At 34.9% G+C, this 25,974-nt stretch overlaps 2 protein-coding genes across 2 annotated transcripts in view; both read right to left on the reverse strand.

Annotated features, from left to right (window-relative positions):
• Dscam1 (Down syndrome cell adhesion molecule 1) overlaps positions 1-25,974 on the reverse strand; it is a 62,867-nt gene that overhangs the window by 34,145 nt on the left and 2,748 nt on the right. The window contains exons 2-10 of the mRNA XM_090120512.1: positions 22,859-23,029; positions 11,502-11,686; positions 10,235-10,373; positions 4,538-4,717; positions 4,124-4,273; positions 2,576-2,699; positions 2,393-2,516; positions 2,059-2,182; positions 1,567-1,687 (exon numbers count right to left, since the gene is read on the reverse strand). Coding sequence (XP_089976638.1) covers positions 1,567-1,687; positions 2,059-2,182; positions 2,393-2,516; positions 2,576-2,699; positions 4,124-4,273; positions 4,538-4,717; positions 10,235-10,373; positions 11,502-11,686; positions 22,859-22,907 — 1,196 coding nt within the window. The 5' untranslated portion in view covers positions 22,908-23,029. The remainder of the gene's footprint in view (positions 1-1,566; positions 1,688-2,058; positions 2,183-2,392; positions 2,517-2,575; positions 2,700-4,123; positions 4,274-4,537; positions 4,718-10,234; positions 10,374-11,501; positions 11,687-22,858; positions 23,030-25,974) is intronic.
• Positions 12,813-14,852, reverse strand: LOC149908939 (uncharacterized). Its single transcript, XM_090120510.1, has 2 exons — positions 14,490-14,852; positions 12,813-13,539 (listed from the first exon to the last, which is right to left on the reverse strand). The coding sequence occupies exons 1-2, from the start codon at positions 14,710-14,712 to the stop codon at positions 12,833-12,835; spliced, it is 930 nt and encodes a 309-aa protein (XP_089976636.1). The 5' UTR covers positions 14,713-14,852; the 3' UTR covers positions 12,813-12,832.

Genomic DNA, 25,974 nt, shown 5'->3' on the forward strand with positions numbered 1-25,974 from the left:
AACAAATTATAAAGTTTATTGACTTGCCTGAAAATTGGTAAAGGGAATGCTTGCGCTTGACACGTCATTGCAAAATTTTGGTCCTTATGTCTCGTCACCGCAGATGAGGTTAAATCATTTGAAAAGGTCGGTGGCTTGGAACCCACTGGTTCTGTACAAGCAAGATACCACATTTAATCTATTAACTTACCTAAATATTGGTATAGGTGACGCCTGAGCCTGACAAAGTAACGCAAAGCTATGTCCCGTTTCTTTTATAAATATACTGCCTTTGGAGTCGGTGGAAAATGACGGAGCTTTGGCTCCCACCGGTTCTATAAGAATTATCAGGTTGAGTGACAAATGTATAAACCTACCTGAACATTGGTTGAGGGTACCCTTGCGCTTGGCAAAGCATGGAGCCGCCGGAAGTAGCTTCAATATTATAATTATAGGACGATGCAGAAGTAGGGAATGATGGCGCTCTGGCAGATACGGGTTCTGGATTGAACAAATTTTCTATATTATAAAGAACTCACTTGAAAATAGGAGGGGGGTGAGCTTGAGCTTGGCATAAGAGTACAATCGCTTGTTCAGCTACTTTTGTAAGAGTAGTGCTTTTAAATTCCATTGAAAACGACGGTGCTTTGGATCCAATAGGCTCTGTGATGAACAAAACGAGTATGTCTTAAATATTCTCACCTGAATAATGGGACTGGATACGCTTGGGCTTGGCATAATAGAGCAAAGTCTTGGCCTGTTTTACGTGTTATTCCAGAGAATTGGACATCATTAGAGAATGTGGGGGATTTAAATCCAATAGGTTCTACAAATAAAATAATTTAAGTTATTCACCTGAATACTGGTACGGGGTAACCTTGCGCTGGGCATAATATGTTTAGGCTCTGACCAACTGTCCTTACATACCAAGAAAATTTATTATCAGTGGAGAAGGTCGGTGATTTTGATCCAATGGGCTCTAAAATTTAATTTTAAGAGTCAAGAGATTATATACTTCTAATGAGAAGAAATATGTACCTGAATACAGGAATAGGATATCCCTGAGCCCGACATAATAATGCGAAAGTTTGTCCAATAGCTCTATTAAGAAACCATGCGAATTTATCATCACCCGAAAACACCGGCGGCTTCGTGCTTATAGGTTCTGAAATATTATTGATTTTTAAATACCTTACCTAAAAAGTGGAACGGGGAACCCTTGTGCTGGACATAATAGAGCGAAGTCCTGACTTTCAGTCATTTCATACCAGGCTAATTTTGAACCACTTGAAAATGAAGGGCTTTTCGAGCCGATTGGTTCTAAAATAGCAGTTTGTTGCTTAAAAAATCTTTAATACTTATGTGAAATTCGAAAAAAAAAATATTTGATTTAGTAATTATACAAGTAACCTGCCAAAATGTTGTAAGAAGAACCACAAATTCTAGAGATTTATATTTGGCCGGTATGTACTTAATCATACTAATTATTATTATTGATCGTAAATTAAACAGAGTACTTAATCTATTCAAGAGAATGGAGGAGATAATATTTTGGAAAACAACCTGTCAAGCTCAACAAATGCTTACCTAAATACTGGAACCGGATAAGCTTGCGCCAAGCAAAATAATGTGATGCTGGAACCCATCGCAAATTCCAGGAACTCTATCGTTTTTATTGGAACCTTTGGTGGAGCGGAGTTTATAGGTTCTAAAAATTTACCAAGACAATAATAATTGTTACCTGGCCAAGGGAACGGGAAATGCCTGCGCAGGACATAACAATGTCACACTAGCGTTAATATATGCACCAAAACCTCTAACATTATCCAGTGTAGGAAACTTTGGAGGTACTCTTCCTACGGGTTCTGAACAAGAATAAAATTTAAGCGTAAACTTAGTAAATGCAATTTTTGGTCTATATTTTTACCTGAATATTGGGACAGGAAAGGCTTGCGCCATACAAAGCAAGGTACTAGTTTGATTTGCTGAAGTTTCCGTTATATCAATCATTTTTGTAGCTACTTTTGGAGCCGCGCTGCCCATTGGTTCTATGAAAAAATAAGGTAAATATAAGTATACCTGAAATTCGGAGCAGGAAACGCCTGCGCGGGACACAAAACCGTGACGTTGTCATTTTCTTTAGCATCGAAGGCACGACTTTTGTCAGTAGTCGTAAATTTAGGTGAAACACGACCGACTGGCTCTATGAATAAATTACATAACTTAATACATGTAAGTAATGACCGTTATTTTACCTGAATAATGGGACTGGAAACGCCTGGGCGGGGCATATTAAAGTCAAACTTGCATTGAGTGTAGCACTAAAACTTCTTGAGCTGTCCATCGAAGGGAATTTAGGTGAAACACGCCCAACCGGCTCTAAGAACATAACATAAAATACGGTAAAGTATACCTGAACAACGGAGTAGGAAATGCTTGGGCTGGGCAGAGTAACGTCACGCATGTGTTTGATGAAAACGTGAAACTTCGTCCGGTTTCCATCGATGGAAATTTCGGTGATACTTTTCCCATTGGCTCTGTTAATGAAAACTGTTCAAAATGGACGTAGGCCAATTGTCAATTGAATGTATCTTACCTAAACATTGGGGCAGGAAACGCTTGCGCCGGGCAAAGTACCGCTAGACTTTGATTACTATCGAAATTAAATAGACGGCTTTTCTCTAAGCTTGGAAATTTTGGGGATACTTTTCCCATTGGTTCTGAAGCAAAAAGTTGAAAAGGATGATGTCGAAAATATTTGTAAAAAACAAATGTGGATTTCATGGCTGTTAATATATTATTTTGCGAATAAATTATCATTAATTATTTCTGTAATTTGCTACCTGAATACTGGAACAGGAAATGCTTGCGCAGGACATTGCAATGCAAAAGACTCATTTTTCTTGACACCGATCATAGTCCCCATCACTACAGATGCAAATTTGGGCGGAACTCGTCCAACGGGTTCTAAAGGGAGCAATGATAACAGAAATAAATAATATTTACCTGAATAATGGGGTGGGGAACGCTTGTGCGGGACATTGTAAAGCGTATGATTCATTTTTCTTAACTTCAAACATAGTTCCGGTTAAGACGGTCGCGAATTTGGGAGGTACGCGACCGACTGGTTCTAAAATATTACAAAAAATAAAAGTGCGAGTACTTTCTGATATTACCTGAACACGGGGACAGGGAATGCTTGAGCTGGGCACTGCAATGAAAATGGCGTATCCATTGTGGCTACATACATCGCGCCCACTTGACTCGAAGAGAACTTGGGTTGCACGCGCCCTATAGGCTCTGAAGAACAATGCAATAAGGGCAAATTGAAAGAAACCTTACCGGTACATGGGTGCAGGAAATGCCTGTGCCGGGCATAATACTGCGAGACTCGCGAGTTCTTTGAACTGGAAACCACTGGTTGTCTGCGCACTAGCAAACTTCGGGGGCACGCGTCCCACCGGTTCTGCGCATGTTGGGAGAAGGCGTTACCAGGACAAGACCCAAACGGATAGACACATTGCGATCAACAGCCTTATATCCCCTACACTCTCTAAAAGTTTTGGCTCGAATTCTTAACGTATTAAAGGCTCGGCAGGGTACCCTATCCCAACATTCAGGCAAGGCAAGACATGGCTTTTTATTTTCGAACGGAATGTACATAATCATTGATTTCCTTAAGGGTGTCTATTTTATTAATTTTCAATTAGGTATATAATTGTTCTTTACATTTGTACGTAGGTTCTATTTAAAAAAATTATAGATTACAAACATTCCATTCTAAAGAAATTTTTAATATAATTAAATTATTTTGAACACTTATTCTGTTATGTTATATTTTAATTAATAAAGTTTTATTAAAAACACATCGACTAACTAAAAATATTTGTTCAAAATATCGAGATGTAAAGGAAAAGTACCAAATGTAAAATCCCTTCTAAGAATGATATTTGCGGCCTATGTATTCTATGTATGTAATTGAAAATATCACAATTACTGAATTCGAACGTCATTCTTAGAAGTTCAAAAACTACACCATTAATTCAAATATGCATTTTCTTATTAATGAAATGAAATGAGCAATGAAAAGTTTAAAACTAAGTAAGAATTAATGGCGTATTGGTTAAAAATAACAATTACTTACCAGTGATAACAAGACGTCCTTTGGTAGCAGATAAACGAGTTTCTCCAGTAAGCCTGTGTTTTGTTCTACATTGGTATGATTTGTAACCGTCCTCAGGTCCAACATCACGAATATGCAATTCACCAGATGGCAAGACTAAATATTTTCCCTCTGAAAGAATAATATTCATGAAAACATTTGCTTGATTTACTAAACTTGTATAATTAAATTCATTCATTTCATTTCAACGTAACATAAGGTTACGATTTACTTATAAATTTCATTGCATGCAGGAAGGAGGAAAAAAAGGAAAGGTAGGCCGTGAGGCCTATGGAGCCAAAGGAACCCGATATAGGAACAGTACCCTAAGCAACTTTTAATCGTTACTTTTAATTTGAATCCGTCAGGAAAAGACCACAAATCTAAACTATGTACCATTTAAATTTTGTTCGCTATCAAGCTTGATCTCATCAATTTCATCTCCCTCGCTTATGATCCACGAGATGACACTAACGTACTCCGATACAAAACTGGGTATGTGACATTTTAAAATAGCTGAATTTCCTCGTAATACATATTCTTCCATTAAATTAACGGCATATGCTTGGGAAACAACTGAAACCAAAAACAAAACCTATTAGCAGATCAAACAATCTAAGACCTATTTTGATAGATAAGGACGTGAGTGAAAGTATGGAGGATGTAAAGGATAAGGAAGCCTCGAAAATATATTCATCCACGAGTACCTAACTCAGAAGATTCATCAATTTTCACTTCTTGTTCATTTTCATCTTCCGATATTATCCAAGATATAACGGACACATATTCTGATACAAAACTAGGGATTTGGCACTTAAGGACAGCAGCGTTTCCACGCAACACATATTCTTCCCAAAATTTCACGTCATAAGCTTGAGATACGACTGGAAAAGACAGCAGTAAAAAGCAGATCAATTATAGGTTTTGTAAATATGGATGAAGTAGGTTGAGGATGGGACTTTAATTTGAATATACCTTTACGTCGTTACCTAAACTAGAATCGGAATCTAAATTTATATCCATTTCCTCGATTTCTCCTTCAGAAATAATCCAAGAAGTGACTGCGACATATTCAGTAACAAAACTAGGGATATGACATTTAAGTATAGCAGAATTGCCTCTTAAAACGTTTTCCTCCCAAAGATTGACTGTATAGGACTGCGAGACGACTGAAAAATGTTTGTTTGATTTTAATGGCAATATAAAGCATTCAGGGAAGATATATGGACAGGAATAGTGTACGACAAACAGCTAATTGTAAATAAATACAAGACCCAAGTTCGCGTATCCTGTACTATTTATTTCCTTTTCTTCTACATCTCCTTCAAATATAAGCCAAGACGACACGGTTACATATTCAGCTACAAAACTCGGTATGTGACATTTAACAATAGCTGAATTTCCACGTAGAACATTTTCTTCCATTAGGTTAACTGTATAAGCTTGAGACACGACTGAAAATGTCAACCATGGGTTAGGATCAGGAAAAAGCTTATAAAAATCCTATGGAAATACCCAGATCATTAGGTCCTGCTTGGATTTCTAATTCTTCTGAGTCACCCTCAGAAATGATCCAAGACGACACACTAACATATTCGGTTACAAAAGTTGAAATATGACATTTTAAAATTGCTGCATTGCCACGCAACACACTTTCTTCCATTAAGTTGACGGTGTACGCTTGAGTCACGACTGCAAGTAGAATACAATGCTTTTGTACACATATTAATATATGCAAATTCTACGGGAAGTATAGGATAGCAAGGTATTATGTTAACAACATCATTCTTAGTTAAATACCATCATTGTCGACAGTATCATCTATTTTAATCTCATATTCATCATCTCCCTCCGATATGATCCAAGACGAGACATGAACATACTCGGTAACAAAACTGGGAATAAGGCACTTGAATATAGCTGCATTTCCGCGCAGGACATTTTCCTCGACAAGATTAACTGTATATGCTTGAGATACCACTGCAATATTGTATACATATTAATACCTTAAATTGACTAGAGAATGCGTCACGGAACAGGATGCAAGGAAAATCGTTAACTTGAGTATCAAAGTACCGTAATCTTCATTATTAAGAAATTCTCCACCCTCGGAATCGTGCCAAGAAACTACTTGCACATGGTCCGAAACAAATGACGGAATGTGGCATTTAAAAACCGCTGCGTTTCCGCGGATTACATAAATATCGTAGACCTGAGATTCGTAGAATTGATTCACAGCTGAAATTTTTAACAAAGACAACACAATATAATGGTTGTTATTCAACATGGATGTATGCTTATTCGTTAGGGATTTACTATAGAGCGGATAGGAACAATTGGGAACGCGCTCACAATCTTGATTACCGTAATTGCCATCGGAGTCATTTAATGAAAATGCAGAGAGTGACTCTTCCTCGGTGAACCATTCAACAACTTGTACATAATCAGATACAAACGATGGGATTATGCATTTCACTATAGCTGAATTGCCTCTTAATACGTCTTCGTCAATTATACGTGGTTCATAGTTTTGATGAACGACTGTAAATGCAATTTATATCAAGATAATTTTACAATTATCAGGAGAAATCGATAGGGATGTTGGAGTGCGGAACTATTTTAAATACTTTTTAATTCAAAGTACCGGTCAAATCATCAAGATTTTCACTAGCGGTAACTGTGTCGTTATCCATTGTCCAAGCTACAACACTAACGAAGTCAGCTACAAATGACGGCACGATGCATTTGAGAATAGCCGTATTTCCCCTTAATACGAATTCATCGTTAACTCTAGCCTCATACACCTGCATAACCGCTGAAGTAGAAAAATATTAAGGATTTTAGGATGAGATATATTGTAATTCATATTTTTACCCTCATTACTTCCCGGAAAATAAGTACCACCGTCACTATCAGTCCACATTTCAACAAAAACAAAATCGGAGACAAAGCTTGGTACTTCACATTTCATTATAGCTGCATTACCACGAATAACGTATTCGTTGTCTGCTTCGGCTTCGTATGGCTGCGATACAACTGATCAAATAATTTAAAAGTAATGAAAGGATGTTTTTACTAGGAAAGTAAGAAGGAAAGGCATCAGAGATTTAAAAGAATTTAGATTCAGGTACCCTCTTGAAGATTTGTATTGTTTATGGTAAGTATTTGTCCGTCGTCCAAGATCCAAGATTCCACATACACAAAGTCGCTTACAAACGATGGGATCTTGCAGTGAACAATGGCAGCGTTCCCTCTAATCACGTACTCATTTTCGGCTTCAGTCACGTAATACTGTGACACCACTAAAGAATATTGATTAGGTATTGAATTAGAATGGATAGGTTCTTTAGGTGGTGGAATAGGCGTTAAATACGGAAGTTGCTTTTATTGTATATGAAGCTATTGTTACCGAGGTCATCAGAATGGCTAATTACTGTTCCTTCTTCGTCAATCCACGCCTCAACCTTTACAAAATCGGCAACGAATGAGGGAATGGAACATTTTAATACTGCAGCATTTCCACGTATTACATATTCTGTTAGAATTTCTGCTTCATAAAATTGATTTACGACTGTAATAAAATAATTACAAAACTATCTTAAATTTTTCTGTTTACTGGACTGATGGACGTAGGATAGGTAAACAAAGAAGGATCAAAGGGCACATAGTAAAAAAATGGAATACTACCGATATCATCGGTTATCAAATATTCATTGCTGTCAGAATCAACCCAAGCCTCAACTTTTACGAAATCGGCGACAAATGAAGGAATATTACACTTTAAAACAGCAGTATTTCCACGTATTACGTATTCCGAGACGACTTCTGCCTCAAAATACTGCGTTACCACTGTAATAAGTAGTTTTACACTGAATGTGGAAAGTTGATATATCGGGAAGGTCACTTTGGGACTCAGATTTTATAAGTTTAGGATTTGTTTGATTACCGTCTCCCTCTTTAGTCCCGTTAATTGTAAATGAATTTTCCTGCTCATCGTGCCACGAAATAACGTACACAAAGTCAGCCACAAAAGAAGGTATTGAGCATTTAAGTATAGCAGAATTCCCACGGATTACGTATTCATTGTTAACTTCTGACTCATACTCCTGCTGGACCACTGAAGACAGATTCCATTTATTGGAGAAGGAATTTTAGGAAAAAATATTTCGTTCATAGAATAACCGTAATTTTCGCCAGGATAGAAGTCTTCCTTTTCGTCAGTGTGCCATGACAGTACTTCTATGAAATCGGCGACGAACGAAGGAACTTGGCATTTCAGTATAATACTATTCCCCATAATCACGTATTCCTTGTTTACATCAGTGTCGTAGTGTTGAGAGACGACTGAGACACGATTTTATTATATTTTAATGAAGTTATCAAAAATATTATTCATCGCCATGTAGCTTTACGTAATTTAAACTAATTGTTAACATTATAAATCATAAGAAATGTATAAAGCTTGTGAATAATCACATTCATCCACCATTAAAGGCGAATAACTCCTGAAATTAGCTGTAAATATTTGTTGTAAATAGCCTTAACTAATTAAAACATGTATTTTGCTTTTATTATTCAATCAGTCAATTATCTTAAAAGCTAAAATATAGGAGAGCGATTACACAATATTCCATTATTTCACAAAAAATTTTAGAAAATAATTATTTGACCATAGTTTGTGATTAAAAATACGACAAGAACTGAACGGTAGTGAGATGATTATTTAATTGACCTCATTGAGCCCTCGGTCCTCGGTTTAAAAGGGCAGCGACTATTCGTCACACTATCTCTGTTATAACGAGCTCCTATCTATTAACTGATGCCACCGTTAAAAGCTGTGTCTAATAAAAATTATATGTTATCTGTATTGATTTATAATAAGGCTATAATTAAATATTTAATATGATAGGTAGGTTTTAAAACTTTCACCAGATTTATTTTTAATTTAAAATAACGTAGACGTGTCGTTAAATTTGAAATAACAAATCTGTTTACATTTTCACGTTTCATGTAAGCTCTTTAGATAGATATAGTATATATATGTTATTTTACTACGTAGTTGTAGATTAGAACTTAAGTAGCTTATCAGTTAAGTCCTATCGAATTACTGGTTTAAAAGTCAAAGTTGGAGGTCAAGTTAAGTGGCAATTGGTTCCACTTATATTCCTATTATGGTAGTTAACATAAATTATATTAAAAAAGTAGATACACTGTGCATCATAGTTTGTAAGACAATTTTCGTGACATATGGATGACCATCACTATAAACGCAAATGAACGCGTTACGAAAATAAGATTATGAAATTTAAGAAATAATTATTAATAGTTTTTATGATACGAATCACATTATATTCAAGATAAGCACCTGTTTCATATATCACATTACAAATATTTTTTTTATAGAAAGTAGTGTAATATGCTGCACTTAGGATGTTTATTTATAATAATTAAATTGACTCATAACTTATTTTAATCTTAACTTTATACCGTAAGAATACGATAATAGGTAATCATTTGTGTTATCGCTCTTCATAGATGTAATTCTAAAATACATAGTATGAATTATAACGTTATTAATTATGCAAACATTGGATTTATGCTTGCATACAAAAATAAAGTTCTTAAAATGAATCTGAAAATTTTTAAAATAACGAACTATTAAGTATTAACATGTGTATTAAGAACGTTATACTCAAACATTGAATTGATCACAAAGACGCCCATATCGTTGAGAGAGGAGACAATTTATATTTGTCTCAAATTCCGTTTTATTGGCCAATTGCTTTGTACAACTGTGTCAGACTGAAATGCTAAGTGGGATTATTTTAAATCGGTTTAGCAGAGATCGATCTAATTTGTCAATGTTTTAACAATTAGGGTACAAAATAACGACATAAAAATTTAATTTACCAAATCTATAAAACCTAAGCTTACCAGTCAGTCAGTCAGTCAGTCAGTCGGTCACCAAATACTTTTATTCATATAAAATTTTGGAACTTAAAATGAACATATAACTATCACAATTGGCGCGTCTTTGTTTTTGCCATCATTATATCAGAAATAATATAAATAAATCAGTATACACAAACTTACCAGCACGGACATTAACATCTCTAGAATGGATAGTACCAACTGGGTTCCTAGCGAGACAGGCGTATACTTGAGCGTGGACTTCCTGACGGTAGTCTTCCGCACGGAACGGTGGGAACACTAGGTTTCCGTTTGGCAGCACCTAAAATATTTACGTTAAATTTATTATAGGTAACAATTAATTGAAATAGATATCATAGGTAATAACTACCTGAAGTCTTTGTTTGAATTTTCAGTGCTAAATAATTTCGCATGTTTAAGGAACAACTTATAATAGCCGTTTCATGAAATAATTTATAATTATCGCAGTATTGTTTATAATGTAACTAGAATTAACTGAAAAGCATAATTGTGAAAAGATGGTTAACGTTTTATTGATATGAGCGGACAACTCAACATCATCATTAGGTCTTTTGATTTTGGAAATCATCGGTAGTTTTTAACGATACATAATTATCTTACTTGTAATAAGGGTATTGCCCGGGTTAACTCAGTCAATAAAATGGTAGCCTGCATTACTTGCCCAAGACTGGATTTTTTTAATCCTGTAGCTTTTGAGTTAAATCATATCAAACAAAAATGCTTTATTCCTTAGAACATAAGAATAGATAAAAGAAAGCTATCTATAAATAAGATTTGCAAAACACAGACAGCTTAGCTCTTTTGCGAGTGCTTCACTTCCCCTTTATATAAAACGATGATTGCGACTTGCGGAACTTACAGCCGTGGCTCAAGTATTTCTATAGGGCCATATAAAATTTATTCCACTTGGATGTCTTACTTTACATATCTTTATTTTTACTTTCTAAATACGATTTTACATTTGTCTATTATATAAATTTCTTAAACAGTAAAATAGAAATCAAATTGCCCGAAGCCCTCTCAGAAGCAGAAAGCGCATTCGTAATTACTTTACCGTAAAATTGGGACCCCATCTTGAAATTGGATTGCTTTATTGAATTGAGAAACCGAGAATTCATTCTACTTTTTAGTTCTCCCTAGTATTTAATTATTTATACTGCAAGTTTCAAATATTTTGTGTCCAGTATTACCCATACAATAAAACTTTTTAGTTTTTACTTTTTCTCTACCTAGTAACTTATAACGATTAAACACGTCTTTAAGTGCATTAAATAGATAACTCGCGCCCGAATAGCATGAACATGTAAACAGTGTCCATAAACATTGTTGATCAATTAAGTTGAGCAACGGTGTCCTAACAATGTTTAATATAAATACGAAGCTCACAACGATCCCTTAACCAGCTCACCTGTCGCAATCCAGGGACATCTCCAACAGCAGTTCCATCAGCTCGTACCCAAATAACGTCAGGGGCGGGGGATCCTCGGGCGGCGCATTCCACTACGGCTCCGGTCGTGTTGCTGAAGTCAACTCGGTTCGGGGGTTCCTTCATGAATATCGGTCCGATCGTTTCGTCCTCGCATCGCACTGCTCCTGTGATGAAGAGAAGTTTTGTTTTAGGTGGACAGCAAATCAGAAAGCTTGCTAGATTGTCATAATGGATATTATGGTTAGGATAAAAAACAAATGAGATAAGTTATCTCCTTCAAATACTTAAAAAAATGCTCAACATTGCAAATTAAGGCCGCCTTGTACTGACAATTTAGGCATTTTAGGCACTGAGACGATTTAGAAACATACATTTTGAACAAGGGCCCCTTAACATAACAAATTCCTTTACAGAAGAATCGTCAAGAACTCTATTACTGAAATAAATCAACTTAATTTCCGAGTAGGTACGTAAATTTTAAAGTATATATTTGCACATTTTGTTATCAAAAGTTCAGTACCATCATTACTCACTATTCGTAACCGTGTTTTACCCATTAAAAATTTAGAATAATTAAAAACGCGGTCGCATTCAATGTGTTTAAACATGACAGGGTATTTGGGTTAATTGTGCACTTCCAAGGTTTTTCGTGAATATCGTTCCATTAATACCATATCCATTTATCGCATTAAAATATTGTTATGGTGTTGTGAGTTTGACACTGAAATGAAATGAATTTATATTACGCTTTGAGTATTCTATACGTAAGAGCCCCCGCAGACCACAGACTTTTTATCGGCCGATAGTTTAGTCGGGTTGGCCTGCTAGTACGCACACCGGTTCAACTAAACAGTTCAGTCGGTTATGAGTGCGCAAACTATCCAACAGTCTGCCGACTATTTGCTAGTTTCTAACCAATCGTTGAAAAGAGTGGTCGCACCGCACAATGAAAATTAATAAAACATTGCATAGAATTGTTATTATTGCTCTCATACACCGGAGGAGGAAAATTAAAAAGAGAGCTCGAGAGTATTGGGTGCATCCTATCTTTAGTGATAGATTATTAAATGGAAAATTTTACACTATGCATTCCAAATTACTCGATTACCCGAAAAAATTTTTCGCCTTTTATCGAATGAGCATAACTAGCTTCAACCAACTTGTCAAATTAATTGGACCAGGAATAGCGAAGGAGGATACAAATTTAAGACTATCTATACCTGTGGAGGAGAGATTGAGCGTTACGATAAGGTAAGATAAACCACAAAACATATTTTTAATTGTTTATTATAATAATTCAAATGCCAAGTTTACAAGTCGTATATTTGGGAATCTTCTGAAAAATTTGTATAATATGACTCGGCTGACATGTTGGAATCAGCTGGTGATGAAACATTTTGAATGGTTGTTTGTGGTATAGTGGGGGATGGTGTAGAACCGGATGTATAAGCCTGAGATTGTTGTTGTGGCGGCAAGATGTTAGTCCCTCGTTGGTAAACAGGAAAAGAGTTTATGGGTTGTTGCAGTATGGTGTATGTTGGTTGAGAAAGAGGCTGAACACGCCTACCAAGTCTTATCTGTTTAAATACGTTAAGAATACTAATCTTAGCATCGAGTTTTTCATCTGCGGTTAAATTTTTGAGTGATGGGACAAGAGACAATGCAAAGTTTACATCTTCATCAACATTAGTCTCATTTAATGCTTTTAATATTGCTTCATCCAAATCCGTATTCTTCGAAACACGAGTTTTCTTCTGGCGAGGAGGTGCGGAAGGTGCGGAAGCGGATGGAGCAGTTTCTTCATCATCTTCCGCATTTTCTGAAGTATCCTGGGCCAGGTTCAGGTTACCTTCCGTTTGACGATTTTCCATGCATGGAAGTAAAAATAATAATTGTTCAAAGTATACGTATTTACGCCTCTTGACCGAAGCCTGCCCCGACTTTGTGTTCTTTTGTGCATTTAATTCTCGGCGAAAGCAAGTCCGTAAATTGGCCCATTTTTTTTGTATATCGCGGCCTGAAAAATAATAAAATATAATTAATTCATTACAGGTATCTGGCTACTGGAGCAAGTTTCAATTCATTGTCTTTTGATTATCTGATGGGAGCTTCTACAATACGAGATATTACAAAAAGTACATGTGAGCAAATATGGAATATGCTTCAACCGTTATATATGCCAACCAAACTAGAAGATGACTGGATTGAAATAGCAGACGAATTCTACAGTCGCACAAATTTTCCAAACATCATTGGAGCGATCGATGGCAAACATATACGGATGATACAGCCAGAACATTCCGGTTCATCATATTTTAACTACAAAAAGTTCTTCTCCTGCGTTTTGATGGCTTGGACAGATGCCGATTATAAATTTGTGTACATTGATGTTGGTTCTTATGGAACAGCTAGTGATTCGGAAATATTTAAAACATCAGAAATGGGTAAACGGCTTTCCGAGAATCGACTAAATATTCCTTTTGGAAGGCAATTGCCTAATGATGATGTCGGAGATGTTATTCCATTCTCAGTCGTAGGCGATGAAGCGTTTGGACTTGGAAATCATATATTACGCCCTTATGCAAAAAGAAATTTAAACTACACCAAGCGAATTTTCAACTATAGACATACAAGAGCTCGACGCATGGTTGAATGTACTTTCGGGATTCTAGCTAATAAATGGCGTATTTTTCACCGTCCAATTGACGTAAATATTAATTTTTGTGTTAAAATTATTAAAGCTTGCTGTGTCCTACACAATTATGTACGAATCAAAGATGGAATACATTTTAAAGACACTCTCTACAGTTGTACCATGAATAACTTCAATACAAATGGAAATAACCGAGGAAGAAATAATATGAATAATGTTCGGCAATACATGTCGTCATACTTTATATCTCCTGCAGGCTCAATTCCGTGTCAATATAATAAAGTGTAATGTAAATAAATAAAAATGTATCGTACCTTGATTTGTTTTATTTTGAGCACTAAGCTCATTCCAATCAGGAACAACAGCTTCGCAAACTTCCTCCCACAGTTTTTTTTTTACATTTACGTCACAGTACTCTTTTAGATTTTTCTTGTAAAGTGCAGGGCGTTTTTCGACTTCCTCGATCAAAGTAATGATCGAAGATTCCGAAATAAGCGACTGAGAAAGTGACGCCATTTTACACGCGCGGCCGACCATTCGCTGTCAAAGCTCAGAGCGAACTGAACTATCGGCTTAGTCGGCCGACTAAAAAATCGTCGTGTGTGCGCGTGTGGTAGGGAGTCAATACTGATTATACAGTCGGCCGATAGTTTACCGACAGTTTAGTTTGAATTGAATCGGGAAGCCCATCAAACTTGTTTATCGTCCGATACCTAATCGTCATAGTGTGCGCATTTGCTTACATCTGCGTACTGATTAAGAGCCCGACCAAACTATCTGCCGATAAAAAGTCTGTGGTCTGCGGGGGCTCTAAAGCTTCGAGGAAGTTGAGTTTAGAGATAATATTATAGTGCACTGCTCTATACGGTGAGTACATACTAGTAAATGTCGTTGTGTATTCTCACCTAGTTACACCTTACTTAAATGGGCAGCGTATAAGCTACTAGAGGTAGAGACATACATCTTAATTTATGTCTATTGTACGCATAATGATTTCTAAGCAGAGTATTATTTAAAGTTATGCGAAATCTCTTAACCACACTTTCATAATACAAGATATAAGATGACCAATACAAAAAAAATGAGGAAAGTATACCAAAGGCCTTTGATTCTCTACAAAAAGGTGTAAATAAAATATGACCAAACTTCCAAACTAAAGAAAGCAACAAAATACATGCACAAGCGACAGATGGCAATGGCACAAGTACGGGCCTCATCAGCTTATGAGGACTCGACCTACTTTATAATGACATCTTACATAGAAGCATCTTTGTAGCTACAGGCTGCAGCATCATTCAACGTGACGAGAAAAGAATAAATTGACACGTTAATTATGGCTAATGATGATAATGAATATACTTTATAGTTGTTAACACGTCGCCGTGTAAATTATTTCTTTCTTTTGAGTGTCTAATTTCTTGTAAGATTTATGTAACTTTTGAGTAGGCATTTTAAAACTTATTTCATATTTTAAATGTGCTACCTTTAGTTTATGTAAAGTTTAAGATGTTATGATTCATTACTGTGAGAATTCTCATACTCAGTACCATTATCATTTTAACAGGAATAATTCGGTCACATCTTTTGTTCACATTCAATTACTTTATATTTTTATTTTTTAAGTGATTTAAGGAAATAAAAAAAATAAATACTCCTTTGTTAATATTTAAATACTTCAATCTCTTTTATCAGGGTGTACTTAAAAAATTAAATGCTATGTATTTTCAAGAACTAATGACTACAATTCAAACCAATCCACTTAAAAACAATACAATAGATTAGGTTAAAATCTTAAAATAGTGTGAACTGTGAAGCATCTTTTCTCGTACGGATAGGGACAAAAAATAGCAACAATCGGTATAAAAACTGTCAGTGGTTGCGTGCGACAGATGTACGCGCACGCAAGCACGCGATTGGCCGAAACCCCGACAGATGCGCCGGCGCTGATATCCGTGCTGTTGAGCAGCATCATCACAACAATTAACCGTTTTCACGTAAAACAAACTGTTTCTAAGAAGCAATATGTACAAGTTGTCCACTTTAGTGATATTAGGTAGAGCTTTAAGTAAAGCTTTAAGTGTTAAAAAGTTTTATATTGTTTAATATAATAAAAACAAAGGACTAAAACCAATATCTATTGATAGAGATTGCTCACAATGTACCTTTTTTATTTTTTTTTTCTTTACTCTAAAAGCTTTATCATTTTGTAGAGTATTTTTTTTATATTAATTAATTAAAGTACATATAACCAGAATAACATTGAATTGTAACAAATTTTTAGTAGATACCTACTATACCTGTACAGTGTTATAAATATGGAATAAGTATTATATTATGCTAATCCATACTAATATTATAAATGCGAAAGTAACTCTGTCTGTCTGTCTGTTACTCAATCACGCCTGAACTACTGAAACAATTTGCATGAAATTTGGTATAGATATATTTTGATACCCAAGAAAGGACATAGGATAGGTTTTATACCGGAAATCCTACGGGAACGGGTTTTTCTCTGAAAACGCGGGCGAAGCCGCGGGCGGAAAGCTAGTGTATAATATACCTATGTAGTTATGTTTTGCGATAATCTGTAGCAATCATTTACGCGATTACTTGTTAATAGCTCTCAGACCGGATATCCAATGTTATTGTAATATAAAGTAATGGCTGCATATAAAATTCACATTACCTGCAAGATTTATAAAATTCGAAATAAAAAGGGTCGAAATAAGGTATTCTCGCTTAGTAAACCTCTGTTCAAGGCCTACTTCAGCAGGTAAGACAAAAAAAATGGCACGCATGTGGCCTTTGTAAATAAATGGCGTCGTCCAAAAAATATTGTTGTTAGACCATAATACCTATAATATTAATTTACACCATCTTTATATAGCCAAAAATTTAATCTAAACAGAAAAAGTATTTCATGTGGTATAAAATTAAAATACTGTAAACGTTTCATCACTTCAGCATACAATTTCTTAATACGAAATTTTGATAAACATAGCTTTTATGATCTCAAATTTCACTATCTTTTATGTATGCGATGTTGTAACTTGTAATCAAGTCGTGGTATGTGGGCGCTATGCGTGGTTGAATGTTGGAAACACCTGCGCTACCATCTGGCCGATCAAATGAACCTTTGGAATTCTACTGATAACACCCGCTAATGTACTTTTTCTTAGATAGTTAGAAACGAGTCAAGATCAGCTCAGGTTGAATAGCGTCATGATTTTGCAATTTGCAATGTGCAAGTTTACCTCGCCTTTTTCCAATATGTCTACAACAGGAGCAGAAAAATAAGCTAAGTATGGTAAAATCGCAACTATTCATCATACATTTTAAATTTGAATTATGACTGAACTTTTAATGAAATCACTAAATATGCTAAATATGAAAGAAATATTTAAAAATACACAGTACAATATCACAATTAAAAGAAAACTATTTAACACCTGCATTTTGCCAATACTAACTTACGGTTGCCAAACTTGGGCTAAAACAAAAAAACATGACACAAAATTGGTAACATGCCAACGAGCTATGGAGAGGAGTATACTAGGTTATACAAAAAAACATAGAAAAAGAGCTTTAGATATAAGAAATATAACAAAACTAGAAGATGTTGTGAAAAAGACAAGGATTCTTAAATGGAGGTGGGTAGGGCATATGCTCAGAGAAAAGGGAAACCGATGGACAAGGGTGATAACCGAATGGACTCCCAGGGTGGATGCTAAAAGAAAAAGAGGAAGACAAAGAAAAAGGTGGTCGGATGAGATAAGGAGAGTGGCAGGGCCGCTCTGGCTACGGAAGGCGAAAGAACGTGGCGAGTGGAAGAAGTTGGAAGAGGCCTTTGTGTCACAAGGACACGCCAACACACACAAAGCAATTTAATTTTAGTTAATAAGTAAAAATGTAACCTGTATTGGCAATAAAGGCTATAAATAAATAAATAAATAAATATGCATAAAAAATACACCAACTCTAATTATATTCCATTATTTTAAATTGCTTGGTATGCTCCCTACATATTAGTTTAGTTGTTGATGCACAAATAGAGTACATAAACGAACGTCCAAGGCAATGCAATTAGTGCACAGCGACAACAATTGAACGCCGTTTAAAAAATTCAATGTATTCAGTTCATTGTTTTGTTGTTGTGTCTCTTATAACAGAATCCGTTGCAACGTGCGACCTGAATTATGTAACCGACAGGTTTCGGTCATCAGCATTATCATATTGTAAGCAAAAAGCAGCCTTAAAATGTTCTGTTTGTTCTATATTTCGTAAAATATTTGATCATGGTTGATGCGATGTCCGTTAGGAATTTTTGGCTTATGTTCATAGACGAACGTAATTAAACCATTATTTTCCTTAAAAATATTATCAAAATAATTTAACGGTAAGACGTTAGTACATAATACATTTTCTGTTTAATTCTGAGTACACACTTGTATAAGTACATGAACTGAATTATAATGTTGTAAAACCAACTCCGTTATAAAACTGTAATCCCATCAAATTCTGAATAAACGTTTTCTAGAATAAGCTATCACAATCACAACTTTTAAATTATTCATTCCAACAGTATCTATAGTACATACCTCTTTTTTACTATGAGTCTATACACAGGAATCGTTTCCTTTTGCATATATCGCATTATGCAATGGTCATTGAATTATATTTAAATTGGAATGTGGAGAATATATTCAACATGATTTACCTCATTTGAATTTAAGGTGCTTATTGTTGCTGTATAGCAAAATATATTTTATGCATTAAAATATCCCGGTACCCGCTAGAAAATATTTTTAGGGTCACTGGCCTTAAAAATTCCGGAGGGAATCTTTATCTTCTAAGCTAATGATACTCACATTTTGTCACGCTTGAGATCAAATTCCTTATGTATTACTTATGCATAACCGAACTTTATCGGTAACTATTTAAAAAGCTGTGTTAAACTTTGTAACTTTCTCCCAATTTAAATGGTGGTAAATGAATTCAATATGTTAATTGATTCAATCAGTTAATTGTAGATAACGATAATCTCTATATTATTATGTACTAAAAAGAAACTAAAGTTGTAAGCGAACTAGAAGCGAAATTTTGAATGCTATATACCTATTCGTTGGGTTTGTATTACAATTTCCGGTGTCCATGGCCGTTAGCAGTTACATAGCATGCGGATGATATCAGATTAAGTGACGCGCACATGGAGTAATGGAGATTCCTTCAATTGAATAATAGTCCTCGCTAGGAGATTTGTAACTGCATGGGAACAAGCTTTATATTCGCTTGGTAAAAATGCTTTGAAACATATAAGTGGACAGAATTGTGTATTACAAGAGATACAAAAAAGTTCATTTCTGAAGTTAGTAAGTTTTGTGCTAGAACTTTTCTTTGTCGAACTCTACAATAAATGAACCACACAATAAATAATATTTTTACACAATAATAACTATTATAAACAGTATCTTTCAGCATACAAATCAGTTTAATACATTTGAGCATTGACTAATAGTAAATACAGCTATAACCCGTAGGTAGATGTCATAAAGTAGAGCGAATATTGTGCCCTTGGGCAGACTAGCAATTTCCATATTTCGCACGCGGCTCGATATTTCTTATTTCGATTTGCAAAAGGTATGACTTTTATCGATACGGGTAAACATGCCTCATAGCAGCGTATTTACAAACTATACATAGCCAGAACGCAACCATAGGAAACTGCTCGTGTATACTTTGTAATGCTGTTTTTAAGTTTGTTATTACAAAATATACACGAATTTTGCGTACTGATCGTGTATACTTTGTAACGCGGATGCTTGCTTCTTCGTTCCAAACTATACACGATCAGTACGCAAAATATAACTAAATATACCTACTACATCACTTACGCTTGAGCGAAATAATAAAATATAAGCGTAGGCAATCAAAGACTTGTACAGCTATATCTATCTACATTTATTCTTCTCGATTGATTCAGTAAAATATGGAATAAAATATTATTAGGTGAGCTTAGAAAAATTAATAGGTAACAGATATAAGGGTTACCTGTGTGTTAGGTTAGGTTCGTGTTTTTTTTAACTACACAAAAATAGAAACCTCCTGTTTAGTGTTCCTCCTCCTCCGTCGCCTCGCAACCGTCTTCTTCTGGACTTATTAGGTTCTTACATTTTAGCACTATTGTCAATTGTAAGTCGTGCAGTATAGTCGGGAACGAAGACACAAGCATCCTCGATACAAAAAATATACGACCAGTACGCAACATTACATTACTATGTAATGTTGCGTACTGGTCGTATATTTTTCTTTCTATATTATTGTATTGCTGTTTTGAAATCTATTATCAAAATGCATATGTATTGTGTATGTACTCATACACAATACATATGCATTTTGATAATAGATTTCAAAACAGCAATACAATAATATAGAAAGAAGAAAGAAAGAAATAATGTATATAAGCGCGAGCAATGGAAAGACGCCGCGCTTACTCCGAATTCCGAAACATACACGATTAGTCCGCATGCGTACTGGCGCTGTATATTTTGGAGCGCTATTCTTACTTTCTTCACTACAAAGTATACGCGAGTACTTGCGTACTGCTGTTGTATAGATTGGAAGGACTTTGTAAAAAAGTTATTTCCAAACTATACGCGATTAGTTTCACACCGTTGCGTACTGGCCTTGTATAGTTTGGAAAGACGCCTCATAGCACCTAGTACTTAGCATGCGCAGTGGAGTCATTTGTACGAGACAGAATGATGGAAAAAGCTGTCATAAATAATTCCAAAAGTTTTAAAATATGAGCACTGTATTAAAATTACTAGAAGTATGAGGTGAATGATATCTGAATCGAAAGACTACAATTCCATAATCATTAATAAGAATCGAACGATTATAAGGCGTAAAGTTGTTATGTACATCGATTGAAAAGTAAGGATAGTGCCTGCGACTGACTCACGGTCGCGAGACGCGACCTTCTGTGCGCAAAAGGCCAATGTTCCGGCTTGTTTACATCGAAAACCTGTAAGCTTTAGTATTTAAACATGACCTGCTAAAATCATACACACATACCAAAAATCTAAACATGCTACTTTTTGCATACATTGTCTTTAAACGTTAAACATGTGTAAATATAGCATTTCAACCCATAATATTAATCGATAAATTGCATTGGTTTATATTATGCGCTATTTCAATTATTCATGGTTAAAATCAAGTCAAGCTAATAGGCATGACGACAGTATCCATAAATGATCGTATTAGTGTTTTTAAGGGAAAATGTATAATAAATAAATTAAATATAGCGACTTAGAAATCTTAAAAACATTAAGATTAATGAGATTATCAATAAAATAAAACATTGAAATTCTGAAGTTCGCCATTTTGACTAAAACACGCGTGACGTCACGCATAAGTAAACAACTCACGTCAGATGTATTTTGTTGTTATGAATATGTTGAGAATACGCATTTTTATTTATTTTCTATTGTTTCACGTATGTTTTATCGACTCAGAACAGAAATATAATTGCGAATTCACGAATACATGGTTCGGGATTCTCCGCGCCAACTTTATACAATAATTTCTTATTATTTTTTCGCTTGAAATAATTACTAACACATTTTTGAGCATTATTTTTATGTGGATTCACACTGCAATACTGCACACCACTTATAAACTTTGTAATTCGTTTCTATAACACATATTAAATAAAGACTTTTTTAATTTTCTTCGCAATGCGTACAAATAATTACGTATTTACCAAAGTTTGACGTCACGCCTACGCCATGACACCTGCGAGCTGTTTTGGCACAGATATTAAATATTTTTTGAAAAATGGCTTTAATCTTCGTTAAATTTAAGTATATTACCGAAATATAGGGTTTTTCTTGTATAGTAAACGTATACACACATTATGGAAGAGAATTTCAAAATCTTTCGTCATGCCTATTATTAATAACAGAAACACGAAGTGCATTGTACAATGGAAGTTTATGAGTAGGTATAAGCTAATCTGACTAGACAATGATTCAATGAAACACGTAATAAGTTTGTAAACGTAAGCATAGTTTATTAAGCATCTAATAATAGACAGACTTTTTATTTTAATTATTATGGAACTTGTAAGCTATTAAACCGCGGAATAAATTACACATTGTAAAAAGCGTAAAACCGGCGTAAGGCGATTAACCATGAAAACTTTTAGCAATCGAGGCGCTTGTGCGAAATGTTGTTTATACAACGTGATCAGTGACCTCCCTGCGTATTCCCGCGGTATCGATCGCGCCCGGGTGCGGGCTGTCTCAACTCTCATCCCATTACTTACAACTTCCTCTCGACCTTACAATTATGATTCATTTCGATGCTCGTCTCATTCAATTAAGAGCTTTTTTAGTTTTAACGGAAGTGCAGATCTAATACATACATAATATGTAAATGCCTTAAATACCGATGCATATTTAGAATGTCTATTTTAGTAGAATATGGCACGATATTGATCTAAAATCAATCGTATAGCTAATATAGTAAGTATATTCCTTTACGGGAAGATACTTAAGTAATTGTTTTTAAATTTAATTATATCCTGCACAGGATATGGAAGCCCGGTCTCTTGACTCTTCTAGTATTTTATCTTAAGTGGCTCTAAAAGCTTTTCTTAAAGCAATTAAAAGATACTCACCAATCGCGAGCAGGGCGACGAGGACCGTAAATACGGTGAGGGTAGCCATATTGCACTCACTGAAACACTTCACTGATCACTAGGGTCACTTTTGACAACGCGAATAAAAACCAGATCGAAACCAAAACAATAAACTTCACTAGCCGCGATGCGGCCGGGCGTTGCCCGAATCTGAAACAAAGATAAAAATGTTAATTTAAAAAAATTATGAAACCAAAAATATACCTGAAATATTTTATTAATTGCATCCTCTGAGCTTTATGAGCACCATTTCCAAAAATGACGAAAGTTCTCAAAAGTTCTCAATTCGTACCGTGCTCTTTTTAGGTATTTTTGTAAAAAGAACGAAATTCAGAGTTCATTAATAAGGTTATTTTTCTACAAACAACTACAATAATAATTAATAGGTTTACCTATTGTTCTTAATCCCACAGATGAATTATTTAGCTGCTCGTATTTTTTTATAATTTTTATCTGTATCTATTACCTACATTTTATACAAGATAAAAAATATGGACCATTGTATTCAAACTTGTACGGGAAACGGTTCACGATAAATTTATTAGGTACAGTTTAACATTTAAAAATTGTAAGTTTCATAACAGCCAAAATAACATACAGATGGCGAGACGGGGGAGCGTTTCTAATGTTATAAATTGGTGAGGGGTGGTCAACCCTCGATTTAGTCCTCCTAAAAATATATCTACTCTCTCTTTCTTTTCATTAAATGTGATGGTATTAATGCGTGACGGTGCTTTTCGTTTTCATATTTATTTGGTAAAATAGTTTCTACAATAAATAGAAGCGCTGATGTTCTTTCCATAGTCAGCTGCAATTTGCATCAGTCATCGCAATTGGAGGGCCCTTGATTGACAAAGTAGGTACGTGCTGTGGAGCGTGGAGGAGCTTATACCTGAATGTCTCTAAACAAAGCATGCCGGAAATACGCACGTGTTCGAATACGCCTCGAAAAGACGGAGCAATGAATTGCTTAGGGTCGTTTTATATCTATAAAATTAACGATGCAATTGCTTTTAAAATGTTAGCAACAAGTTTGTAAGTAAATTCTTCTCACCATTTATAAAAATAGCTATAAGTAGATATAATAAACATTTTGAAAGCAATATTTCTCTGCGATTCACTTATCTAATAGTAGGTAAACATTTTTATCAACTTCGGATAAGTGTAATTCGCTTCCTATCATACTTAATAATTATAGATTAGCCAACTTTGACAATTTACATATTCATTTTCAATATATGTAGAGCATATGGTAGAGCATAGGAAACCATTGGAGTTTCTTTCATCTATATTTCAATTACAATATATATACATATGAATTGTTATTTTTGTAATCATATTTATTTAAACGAGGTTCATTTATATATCCTTATCTACCCAGGTATATATCCTTTAAATCTGTCTGTAACGACTCGAAGCGCAGCCCTAGCTCAATTAGTGCTGAAAATCTATTTTAAGCCAACACATGGTATTAATTTTTTAATTCTGAATTTATAACAATACATTCTTCCCACATACTTCATAACGAAAAAGATCACTGACCCTATAAAATTATAGCGTTAATATTTTACGTAGTTGTTCATACCAATATGGGCTAACATCGAGCGCGATAGAATGACGGTTACGGTTCGGATTATTTTCGGTTCCATTATCCCGAGATGCCTAAGTGAATACACATTTGTTGGGGATTTTCTAAGAATGGATGTTTATTTTCTTACACATCTATTTCCTCATAAAAGACAAGCTTGTTTTTATAGAATTTTATGGGATATAACGTGCAAATAAACACTGAATTTTATTGAATAAATTGTTTTATTAATTGTAAATTAACAAATTTCACAATTAATGCATTGTTTTAGATTTAAGTCGTGTTCGGAACAATGCATACTAATTGGTAATTGCATGTTTAACAGTTCCTATGTTTAGACAGAACATGATTATCATACAGTAGGGGTATGGTAATTGATAAGTGTTAAAACCAACCTAAATATATTTGAATACGGTCAAGACCCATCAATTGAAACATTATGTATTCTCAATGTTTTAATTTTCAAATCAAATCAATGCATCAGAATATTTTTTTTGTAGATTGTGTAATATACAATAGGTACCTATATCCTCAGAAAAACCATATGCTTCGTATTTCGTAAGCTATGAATCATTTAGTATAATAATCGTACAACAAAGTGCGATTCGATTTCTATCAAAGCTATTCCTGCTATATATGAGGAAGTGAATATATATGAAACGTCTGGTCCATGTAAAGAAAGATCGATAAGGTTGGGTCGCCTAAGATCGGATGTGACATAAGATCGGATGCATGGAATAACTCGCAAACTAGGCAATATTCTCTACTGCTACCAACACTACTAGATCCGCCATTTTGTTCTGCCCCTCTCTTCACTCTGCGGCCGGCCAGCGACCAGACGGGACGTGTACACAGGTGATTCAGCAGAAAAGGTGTATTTTGTGGCGAAAATCGTCGATCCGATCTTACCTACAAAATTTTGATGGCTCATTGTGGAGAGTACTTTCATTGAAATAATGTAATTAATTATTTTGGGGCAGAATTAGCGAATCCTCTTTCCATCTGTATACTTTGATTACGCCTAGGACGTTCACAACCCAAGATCCGATCTTCCCTCCCAATGCCGAAGATCGGACCGAAGTTTAGCTCTTGACTGCGCCTTATGCAATAATGCGCAATAATTATTAACTTTTAATATATTTAACTATCCAATGACGCTATGACTATCAGACCTTAGGTACATTTTCATTATTTAGTCCTAGAACACGGAGGATAAAAGTTTGAGAAACTTAATTAGGATGAGGAGGGAAGACCGGACTAAAAAAACGCAATAAAAAAAAAAACTTCTTTGTCAAATTTTTTGAGGAATTTCCTGACTCAATCATTGATGCTCAATGTATGGACGTAAGTCCGGATGTTTTCCTAATGTTAACATTATTATTAAACGCATAGAAGTGAAGATACTACATAGTCCGATCTTCGGCCGAACTGTTATTTTCTTCACTATGGTAAGTCGAAAAAAGTCTGCTTTTTAGGCTCTAAATTTGCTTAGATAGATAGCATCTAC

This window comes from Colias eurytheme, chromosome 4 (assembly GCF_061535395.1).
Source record: "Colias eurytheme isolate Ceu_HAF_F1 chromosome 4, ilColEury1 Martin Lab GWU primary, whole genome shotgun sequence".
NCBI classification, from domain to species: Eukaryota; Metazoa; Arthropoda; class Insecta; order Lepidoptera; family Pieridae; genus Colias; species Colias eurytheme.